This window comes from Megalobrama amblycephala, linkage group LG13 (genome assembly GCF_018812025.1).
Source record: "Megalobrama amblycephala isolate DHTTF-2021 linkage group LG13, ASM1881202v1, whole genome shotgun sequence".
NCBI classification, from domain to species: domain Eukaryota; kingdom Metazoa; phylum Chordata; class Actinopteri; order Cypriniformes; family Xenocyprididae; genus Megalobrama; species Megalobrama amblycephala.
This window is the reverse complement of record NC_063056.1, coordinates 16,174,631-16,187,896: the sequence shown is the minus strand read 5'-3', so window position 1 is coordinate 16,187,896 and position 13,266 is coordinate 16,174,631. Positions and strand designations below refer to the sequence as shown.

General features: G+C 38.4%; 1 protein-coding gene across 7 annotated transcripts in view; it reads right to left on the bottom strand.

Annotated features, from left to right (window-relative positions):
* The window catches only part of fhod3b (formin homology 2 domain containing 3b), a 227,573-nt gene that overhangs the window by 8,044 nt on the left and 206,263 nt on the right, over positions 1-13,266 (bottom strand). For all 7 annotated transcript variants that reach the window (XM_048152875.1, XM_048152877.1, XM_048152878.1 and 4 more), the window contains 5 exons: positions 12,299-12,481; positions 8,915-9,034; positions 3,692-3,853; positions 2,522-2,712; positions 2,041-2,233 (listed from right to left, as the gene is read on the bottom strand). In XM_048152875.1, coding sequence (XP_048008832.1) covers positions 2,041-2,233; positions 2,522-2,712; positions 3,692-3,853; positions 8,915-9,034; positions 12,299-12,481 — 849 coding nt within the window. The remainder of the gene's footprint in view (positions 1-2,040; positions 2,234-2,521; positions 2,713-3,691; positions 3,854-8,914; positions 9,035-12,298; positions 12,482-13,266) is intronic.

The window sequence follows — 13,266 nt, the reverse complement described above, 5'->3', positions numbered from 1 at the left end:
ATTAACCACTTTTCCAGTAACAATTTGCATAAGGTTCAGTTTGTTCAAATTAGATTAGGTATCATAAATTGACAATGAACATTTTTTTAACTATTGTTCATTGTTAAAGGTGCAGTAAGCAATTTCTGAGAAACACTGTTGATATTTGAAATCAACTCAAACAAACCTCACCCTTCATTGCTCCGCCCCCAAAATGCATAAACACACAATGCAAGAGTGAATGTCTCTTAATCATAGCTAAAGCAAAGCAAAATAATGCTTAGCTGAAAAAATAAAGTGAAGATGATAAACAAACAACAAGGAAGAACAAACAAAACGAAGCTTTTCTAATATTAACGTGGGTCCTAAAATCTTGCCTGTTCATAACCCTTCTTTTTTCAGTGATATGCCTCTGACCTTTTCCCTTTTGTAATGTCTCTCAGTCATCTCTCTTTCTACAGTCTTTCTTTAAATCTCCCTCTTGCTCACTCTCTCTCCTCCCCTATAATGAGTGAACACGCCCCTACTGCTGAGTGGCTACAAGTGTGTTGTGCTGCTCGGTCCAATCCACTTTCAACAGCGTTTCTCAGAAATCACTTACTGCACCTTTAATTTATGTTAGTTTATAGTACATGAACTGATTTATACAACTTTTTAAAAGGTGCCGTAGAACGTCTTTTTAAAAGATGTAATATAAGTCTAAGGTGTCCCCTGAATGTGTCTGTGAAGTTTCAGCTCAAAATACCCCATAGATTTTTTTTTTTTTATTCACTTTTTTAACTGCCTATTTTGGGGCATCATTAAATATGCGCCGATTCAGGCTGCTGCCCCTTTAAATTCTTGTGCTCCCCGCCCCCGGAGCTCGCGCTTGCTTTAAACGGTGCATAAACAAAGTTCACACAGCTAATATAACCCTCAAAATGGATCTTTACAAAGTGTTCGTCATGCAGCATGTCTAATCGCGTAAGTATGGTATTTATTTGGATGTTTACATTTGATTCTGAATGAGTTTGAGGCTATATGCTCTGTGGCTAACAGCTAATGCTACACTGTTGGAGAGATTTATAAAGAATGAAGTTGTGTTTATGAATTTTACAGAATGTTTAAAAATGAAAATAACGACAGTCTTGTCTCCGTGAATACAGTAAGAAACGATGGTAACTTTAACCACATTTAACAGTACATTAGCAACATGCTAACAAAATATTTAGAAAGACAATTTACAAATATCACTAAAAATATCATGATATCATGGATCATGTCAGTTATTATTGCTCCATCTGCCAATTTTCGCTGTTGTCCTTGCTTGCTTACCTAGTCTGATGATTCAGCTGTGCACAGATCCAGACGTTAATTCTACCTGCCCTTGTGTAATGCCTTGAACATGAGCTGGCATATGCAAATATTGGGGGCGTACGTATTAATGATCCCGACTGTTACGTAACAGTCAGTGTTATGTTGAAATTCGCCTGTTCTTCGGAGGTCTTTTAAACAAATGAGATACACTTAAGAAGGAGGAAACAATGGTGTTTGAGACTCACTGTATGTCATTTCCATGCACTGAACTCTTGTTATTCAACTATGCCGAGGTAAATTCAATTTTTAATTCTAGGGCACCTTTAAATATGTTTTTTTTTTTTTTTTTAACTAACAACAATCTAGAATAATAATAAATGCTCTAAACATTAATGAAAATGAAAAACCTTAAATGTAAACCTTATTGTAGTGTTACCATTTTCCCTTTAATATTAAAGGGATCGTTCATCCAAAAATAAAAGTTCTGTCATCATTTACTCAACCTCATATTGTTAATAAAAAGATATTTTGAAAAATGTTTTTATGAGTTCCCGTTCTTCAAAATTTCTTTTTGTGTGCGTATGTGTACACATACAGGTTTGGAACGACATGAGGGTGAACATTTTAATTTTTGGATGAACTAACCCTTTAAAAAATTAAATATTCCAATATTGTTTTCCATAAAATGTGCGTATCTGTCAAACAACTCAATAAATCTGATTTAGCATTTGAATGGAAAAGTCTACTGAAGTTGTTCACACTCACCTCTGTGATCATTTTGCCCCGGGTCTTGTTCCTCTCACGGTGATTGGCTCGTTTCAGTTTCTGCTGCAGTACTCTCTCCCTGGTGGTGCGGTACTCAAGTGCAAACTCACTCAGAATCTTACTGAAGCGGTGGACGCTCACCTCTCTTATCGCGTACGGTGGGTGGCCCAGGAACAGCAGGAATGAGTGAAACCTGTACATCGAACGGGGACGTTCACTTTAAATAACTTTCAAACAATCTCTTCAACACCACTATGCTTTAGGTCAGAAAGGCAGCAAAAAACAATGTTGTTTTTGGAATATCTGACGTCTGAACAACTAAAAATCCAAAATCCAAAATCCAATCCACATTCCTAGGTGATTTGAAACCAGATTTTTGGATATATTTCTCAGTCTAAACTGTAAGATCAGATTTCAAGTATCTTGTTTCATTCTCATAGATTGGATTTGGATTTGTGTGAACAGATTTAATGATCATTACCTGTTTATGATGCGGCGATGCACAATTTTAAGGATGATAATTCTTTCTGCACAGTCTTTGAGGAAGTCCGACATGCGCTGCTTAAGGGCTGGTTTGATTTCGTGTTTGGCGATGACCTTCAGGTGGTCCCAGGATGCTTTGCAGCGGCGCTCCATCTGACATAGGTTTTCCTGCAGCTGGTCGAAGTCCACCTGGAGAAGACAGTGATCAAGTAGGGTGTCTCACTTCACAAGCAATGATTTACTTTTAGCAACAACGCATGGAGTTGTGATGCCTTGATTTCATTCTTTGCATGTGGCACGTTGCCATTGTTTGTACATTGGGGTCCAAAAGTCTGAGGTGATATTGAAAATCTGGGATTTAAAATCTAATTTAAAACTGGAAATAAACATTGTTTTGAAATATTTAAAACAAAGAAATGTTATAAAGACAAAATAACAAGAAATATGTAAGATTCTGCACTATTTATGGTCACTAATCAAATAATCAAATTTGTGACACTGATCACTGCTTTGTACAAAAGGTTCTTGCTTCCATCGAAGCACATTTGGAACTTTCATTTCAACTTTTCACTCAAATTATTATGCTGATAATGTCATCTATAATGAAATATATAGATGTATGTATTAACGGTAACACTTTAGTATGGGGAACAATTCTCACTTTTACCTAGTTGCTTATTAGCTTGCATATTTATTAGTACTTATAAAGCACATATTAATGCCTTATTCTGCATGACCATATTCTACATCCCTAAATCCAAAACTTAAACACTACAACAATTACCTTACTAACTATTAATAAGCAGTAAATTAAAAGTTTATTGAGGCAAAATTCCCCACACCAAAGTGATTTTAATCAAATAAATAGAGCTTTGGTGAACATAAGAGACTACTTTCAAAAAAATAAATAAAAATAAAAATCTTAATTATTTCAAACTTTTATTTTTACATGTAGGTGTTTCATTCCTTAGCAGTGAGTGCACAAACTCATAGTGATCATTGAGATTTGGAATTAATTTCCTGATGCCACCCTCCATCATTGCTTACCCTCTCTATATCAAATATAATGAAAGACCAGAAATACAAAAACGTTCAAAGAAATGTACTGGCTTGCAGTAAAATCAGTGGTGATGGTCATGTAAATGGTATAGTTGTTAGTTGTGCTAACCTTAGCAGAGCGAGTGATGGCTCCTATCTCAGAGTAGAGGTCTGAGCTGTCTGGAAACTTCTCCACGACGATGGAGCAAACGTGATGCAGTAGAGACTGTTTGTGAACGGTGTCCTTCACCTCAGGAACTTTCTCTAGGTAACTCAGCTCAAAGCCTTTTGCCTGAAAACACAATCAATCACGCCATCAATATAAAATAAATAAGAAAAATATACTCAAACATTGATAATGATGTAGTATTTACAGTGGTGGTCAGAATTATTGGCACCCTTGGTAAATATGATCAAAGATGACTGTAAAAATAAATCTGCATTGTTTATCCTTTTGATCTTTAATTCATAAAATTAGCACAAGTCTAACCTTTCATTGAAGAAAAAGAATTGAAAGTGGGGGAAAATCACATTGAAATAAATGTTTATCTACAAAACACGTTGGCCACAATTATTGGCACCCTTTTATTCAATAGTTTTTGGAACCTCCTTTTGCCAAGAAAACAGCTCTCACTCTTCTTCTATAATGCCTGATGAGTTTGGAGAACACCTGACAAGAGATCAGAGACCATTCCTTCATGCAGAATCACTCCAGATCCTTCAGATTCCAGCTCCATGTTGGTGCTTCTTCTCTTCATTTCACTCCACTCATTTTCTTTAGGGTTCAGGTCGGGGGACTGGGATGGCCATGGCAGAAGCTTCATTTTGCACTCATTGACACATTTTTGTGTTGGTTTTTATGTTTGTTTTGGATCATTGTCCTAATGGAAGATCCAACCATGGCCCATTGTTGGATTTCTAGCAGAAGCGGTCAGGTTTTGAATTTTTATCTGTTGGTATTTGATAGAATCCATGATACCATGTATCTGAACAAGATGTCCAGGACCTCCAGCAGAAAAATAAGCCCACAACATTAAAGATCCAGCAGTATATTTAACCATGGGCATGGGGTACTTTTTATCCATGTGTGCACCAAACCCATCTGGTGGGTTTGCTGCCAAAAAGCTCTTTTTTTAGTTTCATCTGACCATAGAAGCTGGTCCCGTTTGAAGTTCCAGTCGTGTCTGACAACTGAATATGCTGGAGATTGTTTCTGGATGAGAGCAGAGGATTTTTCTTGAAACTCTCCCGAACAACTTGTGGGGATGTAGGTGCTGTTTGATAACTTTTAGACTTTCTGAGACTCAAGACTCAACTAATCTCTGCAATTCTCCAACTGTGATCCTTGGAGAGTCTTTGGCCACTCAAACCTTCCTCCTCATTAGAACGATTTAGTCATACGTCCTCTTCCAGGCAGATTTGTAACATCTTTAGTTAATTGGAACTTCTCAATTATTGCCCTGATGGTGGAAATGGGGATTTTCAGTGCTTTAGCTATTTTTTTTACAGCCACTTTCTATTTTGTGAAGCTCAACAATCTTTTGCTGCACATCAGAACTATATTCTTCGTTTTTACTCATTGTGATGAATGTTTAAGGGAATTTGGCCTTTGTGTTTCCTCATGTTTATACTCCTGCGGAACAGGAAGTCTCGGCTGGACAATTTCATGTTCATGATCCCCCTGGTGTACTAAAAAAATGTAAATATGAGTGGGAATATACTTCAGAGATATTTTACTCAACATATTCTAGGGGTGCCAATAATTGTGGCCAAAGTGTTTTGGAGAAAAACATTTATTTCATAATTTCATAATCATTTCCCCCCACTTTCTGTTCTTTTCCTTCAATGAAAGGTTAGATTTTTGCTAATTTTATGAATTAAACATCAAAAGGATAAACAATTCAGATTTATTTTTACAGTCATTTTTGATCATATTTACCAAGGGTGCCAATAATTCTGACCACCACTGTAGTATTTTTTTTTCCCCTTAAATGTGGTTTAGGTAGTTACTGCAAATATCATTATATATATATCGATATTTCTGTAATAGTTAAAATACACTGCTCAAAATTAAAGGAACACTTTTTAATCAGAGAATAACATCAAGTCAGTTAAACTCCTGGGATATTGATCTGGTCAGTTATGTATCAGAGGGGGTTGTTAATCAGTTTCAGCTGCTTTGGTGTTAATGAAATTAACAATAGGTGCACTAGAGGGGCAACAATGAGACGTCCCCCAAAACAGGAATGGTTTTACAGGTGGAGGCCACTGACATTTTTTTCCCTACTCATCTTTTCTGACTGTTTTTCACTAGTTTTGCATTTGGCAAAGTAGGGTCAGTGTCACTACTGGTAGCATGAGGCGATAACTGAACCCTACAGAGGTTACACAGGCAGTCCAACTCCTCCAGGATGGCACGTCAATACGTGCCATTGCCAGAAGGTTTGCTGCGTCTCCCAGCACAGTCTCAAGAGCATGGAGGAGATTCCAGGAGACAGGCAGTTACTCTAGGAGAGCTGGACAGGGCCGTAAAAGGTCCTTAACCCATCAGCAGGACCGGTGTCTGCTCCTTTGTGCAAGGAGGAACAGGATGAGCACTGCCAGAGCCCTACAAAATGACCTCCAGCAGGCCACTGGTGTGAATGTCTCTGACCAAACAATAAAAAACAGAGTTCATGAGGGTGGCCTGAAGGCCTGACATCCTCTAGTGGGCCCTGTGCTCACTGCCCAGCACCGTGACCCATTGTCAGACCCTACGCTGGTGCATGCGTCCTGGGTTCGACAATGCCTGGCGAGAGTATGCAAGGAGTTCCTGTAGAATGAAGGAATTGATACCATTGAATGGCCTCCATGCTCGCTTGACATAATTCCAATAGAACACCTCTGGGACATTATGTTTCGGGCCATCTGACGCCGCCAGGTTGCACCTCAAACTGTCCCGGGGCTCAGTGATGCCCTAGTCCAAATCTGGGAGGAAATACCCCAGGACATCATCCACCATCCAAACATGTGATTAACATTTTGAGTTAATGCAATGAAATTTCAGCAAAATGGACTAGCCTGTTGCATCATTTTTTCACTTTGATTTTCAGGGTGTCTTTGAATTCAGTCCTCTGTAGGTTGATAATTTTCATTTCCATCAAACGGCGTGGCATCCTTTCGTTCCTAACACATTACCCAGTCCATATCAGTATAGATATCCAGCATGATATTTTTCCCCAATGAGATCTGATGTGTTTTCAAAGTGTTCCTTTAATTTATTTATTTTTTGAGCAGTGTACTTAATTGTTGTGTTCATGTTACATGACTGGTAATGCTGAGAGATATATATTGTTTTTTAAAAAAATGTTAAAGGGTTAGTTCACCCAAAAATGAAAATTATGTCATTAATGACTCACCCTCATGTCGTTCCAAACCCGTAAGACCTCCATTCATCTTCGGAACACAGTTTAAGATATTTTAGATTTAGTCCGAGAGCTTTCTGTCCCTTCATTAAAAATGTATGTACGGTAGACTGTCCATGTCCAGAAAGGTAATAAAAACATCATCAAAGTAGTCCATGTGACATCAGTGGGTTAGTTAGAATTTTTTGAAGCATCGAAAATACATTTTAGTCCAAAAATAACAAAAACTACGACTTTATTCAGCATTGTCTTCTCTTCCGGAATCCTTTCCATTGAATTGATTCCATTGAATTGATTCCACTTAACTGATTCCATTGAATCCTTTCATCTGTCGGCGTTGGTAATGCACTTTTACGTCGCCGTGGTTGTTTTTGGCGATTAGGACATCCGTGACATGCACACTTACGCACAATTTAAAAAAATATAGCAATACCAAAATACAAACAATGTAGAATAACTTGAATACAGCGTGCGTCTCCCTCAGACTGTAAACGAAGCTCGGGCGCACCGGATAACACGTCAGCAGCGTCTTACATCAGCAGCGTCACTGCAGAGTCGTGAACCACACTCCGGAGCAGAAGGGGGCGGTAATGCACCAATAAGCTGGATGCCAACCGCCGTAAAACAGGAAAGAAGAAGCAGCGGAGTCGTGAACGTGAATTGACAACAGACCCGGAAGAGAATACAATGCTGAATAAAGTCGTAGTTTTTGTTATTTTTGGACCAAAATGTAATTTCGATGCTTCAAAATGTCGCAGATGTCCTAATCGCCAAAAGCAACCATGGCGACGTAAAAGTGCATTACCAATGCCGACAGATGAAAGGATTCGATGGAATCAATTCAATGGAATCAATTCAGTGGAATCAATTCAATGGAAAGGATTCCGGAAGAGAAGACAATGCTGAATGAAGTCGTAGTTTTTGTTATTTTTGGACCAAAATGTATTTTCGATGCTTCAGCAAATTCTAACTGATCCTCTGATGTCACATGGACTACTTTGATGATGTTTTTATTACCTTTCTGGACATGGACCGTACATACATTTTCAATGGAGGGACAGAAAGCTCTCGGACTAAATCTAAAATATCTTAAACTGTGTTCCGAAGATGAATGGAGGTCTTACGGGTTTGGAATGACATGAGGGTGAGTCATTAATGACATAATTTTCATTTTTGGGTGAACTAACCCTGTAATATTTCCCTGCTGAAACTGTTTATACATTACAGAGTGATACACATATGTTGTATATTAGGCTAAATTTCATATTTAGTGAAAAATAGGTACTAATTGTGTTAAACAAGTGCAGTAATTTTGCAACAGTTGGTCTTAAAAAAGGGAGGAAAACCATGAAAAGCGTAATGCACGCTCACAAGACAAAACTCAAAGTTTCATATCAGATCATTTTGAATGTGTAAATATGCGCAGACGCAATGACCTCTGATGTGGAAAATCACATGCACCTTGAGAGCATTAGTCACTCTGGATCTGGTCCATCATCAAATCATTTCCTAAAAAAGGGCTAATTTTGACATTATTCTGATGCAGTTTAGTTGATTAGCATCAGTTGCATTAAGATAAGAGCGCTTTGAAGGTGTGCAGAGTTTATGTGCAGCTCCCATGATGATTCTGACCAATGCTTCATTAACATATGATTAACAGAATCTCAAGCCTGTCTGCAAGTCTGCAAGGCACGACAGAGCTGGGAATGGAGAAATCCCCACGGACGTGACATGACTCTTGCTGACTTTGTTCTGCTGCCCATGCTCAATGGTTTACGGTAACAAAAGAGATTTCATGCCAAACTCACCACCTTATCAGGTTTATCTCCTTCGGACTTTTTAACATTATTAAGATCTAAGTGAATACGGCAGACAGACACAAAGAAAGACAGATGGAGATGGAGAGATTAGGGCTTGAAAGAAGAGCTGCAGACTTTGCTGGCACTCACATTGGTCCCGTTGAGAAAGTTGCCAATAGCTAGCAGAGTTGAAAGGATGTAGCGCAGCGTCTTATTCTTTTCTAATTGGTCCATGCCCTCCTTTAGATCCTGTAGTGGTTCTGCTACTTCCTGAGAAAGAGAAACAGAATGGGTTAGAAATAAATAGCCTGTAGAGTGGTGGTTTTGCTTCAGGATCTAGATTTTAAACTCAACAGTAAGTGCAGTCCCAACACAGTACCAAAATTGTTCATAAAACAATACAGAAACTCAAAAAGTCCTAACAATGACTATGTACACCGATAAATCAAAATAAGGACTTAACCACAGTAAGATGTTTACATGACACGAGCAAACCTCTTCACTTCCGTTTACATGCAATTATTCTGATTATACTAAGAAGTGTGATTATTTTTACCGCCATTATTCGCATACCCCTCAGCACAAATAACGAACTCGCATACAGTAGGTACTCTACTTTCATCAAATGCAAAACATATTTCTATGCACGTATTGGATATTATTCGGTGCTGCGATGAACATAACAATGCTGCTGTAACTGGGGTTGCCAATGCTGCATTCTTTGTGTCTCTGGATGAAGATAGGGAGATGAGGAGCAGAGACTGTGCAGCAAGTTGTGTGGACAGGGTTTAGCGATTCAGAGTAGAGGGAAAACTTCAGAATAATGTCATGAAGTTCATTCAGTGGTAATAATGCGAGTACGGTGTTTACATGCCTGTTTATTGCAATTAAAATAAGCATACACCACATAGTTTACTGCGATTGTTGTTACTATGATTATGATCATAATCAGAGTATTGTGTTTAAATGAGGTAAAGTTTGGCAATATTGCCAAAATCCCATTAGAATCGCATTATGAGTGTGCCTCCATTGACAGTCTACGCAACTACTACCACTTTGGTGCTTCAAAAAGTTAATAAAAGGGCTTTTCACACTGTGCTTAACCCAGGTTACTGTCGTTCCACACCACTTTTAACCCAGAGTAAAGGAATGTTTCACACTTGTAATTAAAGGTGCCCTAGATTCAAAAATTGAATTTACCTCGGCATAGTTAAACAACAAGAGTTCAGCACATGGAAAAGACATACAGTGAGTCTCAAACTCCATTGTTTCCTCCTTCTTATATAAATCTCATTTGTTTAAACGACCTCCGAAGAACAGGCGAATCTCAACATAACACCGACTGTTACGTAACAGTCGGGGTGTACGCCCCCAATATTTGCATATGCCAGCCCATTCGACGCATTAGACAATGGCAGTGTCTGGATCTGTGCACAGATGAAGCATCAAACTAGGTAAGCAAGCAAGAACAACAGCGAAAAATGGCAGATGGAGCAATAATAACTGACATAATCCATGATAGCATGACATTTTTACTGATATTTGTAAATTGTCTTTCTAAATGTTTCGTTAGCATGTTGCTAATGTACTGTTAAATGTGGTTAAAGTTACCATCGTTTCTTACTGTATTCACAGAGACAAGAGCCGTCGCTATTTTCATTTTTAAACACTTGCAGTCTGTATAATGCATAAACACAACTTCATTCTTTATAAATCTCTCCAACAGTGTAGCATTAGCCGTTAGCCACGGAGCCCAGCCTCAGATTCACTCAGAATAAAACTTTAACATCCAATTAAATACTTTACTCACATAATCTGACGCATGCATGCCGCATGCATGACAAACATCTTGTAAAGATCCATTTGAGGGTTATATTAGCTGTGTAAACTTTGTTTATGCACTGTTCAAGGCAAGCGCGAGCTCCGTGGGCGTCAAGCAGGAGAATTAAAGGGCCAGTAGCACTGAATCGGCTCACTTATAATGATGCCCCAAAATAGGCAGTTAAAAAAATGAATTAAAAAAATTTTTTTTGGGGTATTTGAGCTGAAACTTCACAGACACATTCAAGGGACACCTTAGACTTATATTACATCTTTTTTTTAAAAGTTCTAGGGCACCTTTAAGAAGTAGGGTTAGCACCGCTTTTTACCCGGGGTTATGAAATCCTGATCTGAAGCAGGGTTAGTACCGCTTTTGCGGTGTTAACCCTGCATTGTGGTGCCAAACTTGTAAAATGTGAAACAATGCAGTGTTAGAATGTTACAACTAGACGCTTAACAACAGACAACCAATCGCATACTCATATTTGCCTAATTTGGACAGTCACAGAAACACTGCGCATTGTATATAAACAGTAAATTCAACGTTATAGAGGAAAAATGTCAATTGATGAAACAGACTGCCTGATATATTAAGACCTACTGTACCGCACGGATATAATAATGTTACACATCAGATGTTTTTCCCCAGAAGTTAACGAAATGTTAATTTAAGACATAACAGATAATGTTTGTGTGAATACTCGCCAAGACAGATATTTTGAAATACTGTAATTCTGTGTATATCTGGATTGTGTGCTGTCTGAGGAGTTTTTGTGCGCACACATCGGACCTGTCAGTCAGGGCGAGTGAGATTCGCTATGAAGATTCACAAAGCTGGAATGCTGCGCTTTAAAACAATATCAATCTTGTGCTGAGGGAAGCGCCAGTAGTCAAGAAGTGAGCAGAGGTACCCCTCACAGAAAACATACAAATAAAAATACTTTTAGATGTTTAATTGCTAATTGGAGCATTGGAATCGCTAGACTTTTTTTGTGAAACCTCAAATTCGGCCAAAAGTGACATTTTTCACTTTTTTGCTTGTAGCTCGAAATTAGCCCGGGCGCATTCCAACTCACAAATATGCAAATAAGAATGTTAACTCAAGGTTTAGGATTGTACAATGTGAAACATCATCTTACCAATACCCAGGATTAAATGTTAACCCCGGATAAATTATGAGCAGTGTGAAACTTGAAGCAAGATAACCCAGGATTCCACTTACCCAGGATTTAGAATATTTAAATTCTGAAAACCCTAAAGAGATCGAAAAAAGTAGTAATCCATATGACTTAAGGGTTTAGTACAAATTTTCTGAAGAGACCCGATTGTTTTTTTATATGTGAATAAAAAGCGATCAAGTCTCTTCAGGAAATTTGGACTAAACTGATCGATTCATATGGTTAGTTTTACAATTTCTTTATGAACTTTTTGAAGCATCAAAGTGTTAGTTGTGTGGACTGTCAATGGAGGGACAGAAATCTCTCAGATTCCATTAAAATGTCTTCATCTGTGTTTCAAAGATGAACTAAAGTCTTACGGGTTTGGAACAACATGATAGTGAGAAACTGATGACAGTTTAATCATTTTTGGGTGAACTAACCCCATCAAGAACCCTTGCTGACATTTTAGAGGAGAGGTCAAAAGCAACCGATCCCAAACCACCATATATTTTCATTTCATTTGTATAAAGGAGTAACAAAACATGAGGCTGACCTTCTCTAAAGCATCATAGTCCATCTTAAAGGCCCAAAGTTGCAAGCGGGCGGACAGCTCACTGATGGAGGACAGAATGAGGAGGAACTGCTCTGCACTGCCCAGCGGAGTGTCAGGGTTCGCCAGCTGGGCCTCCTGAATCTTCTGCGTCTCCTCCTCTGTAGGAATCATCGTCAGGATTTTCTACGAAAGAGCACGAGAACCAGCGGGGAGTGTTAGTATCACTGTCAGAAGCCATTGTATATGGGGACTCACCCCTAGAAAGGCCTTCGCTCAATCAATCACCCGAGCGCTGATGAATAACAACACATGGAAAGACACGGCATTACGCAAAAATTTCGAAAACGATACCTATTTCATCTGCTTGGGGCAACCTCCTTCTGTTGCATAACTAAATATAAAGATAATTCCTCCTGACCAAAACAAAATTTCTGATAAAATCTTGAGAAGCATAAATTGTGGTTGTCAGTGTGAATATAATGCTCTCTGTAGAGACATAAAAAAGGGTGGAGAGAAAAACTCTAATCCATTTTTCCCATGACGAAAGATAAAAAATTACAGATTTTATGAGAAAATGGGAGCTCTATTATTCACATACTGATATTGAGACATTTACCTCAGATCTGTATCATGGGCTGCAACAGGCTAAATGAAGCATTTTGCTAACCTTTAATCTTTGAGATGAATTATATGACCGCTGCCAAAAATGCTTCAGTTTTGCAGGAAATCCACATAATATTTCGACTCGCCGGCCAAACCAACTTGCTAAACAGTTTTAAGGGTAAAATCTATTGGTTTTGTGGAAACCCAAAGTAAACGTATATGCTCTCAGGGCAGAGAGGCTGAGTTATTTTGGACACGAGCTTTGACTCCATGCCTTTTGTTTGCCAACTCGGCTACAGTCAGTATGTCTCTGTCTTGTTGAACACAGTTGTAGAGAGCCATGTATTTTGGTAAAAATATGCTTT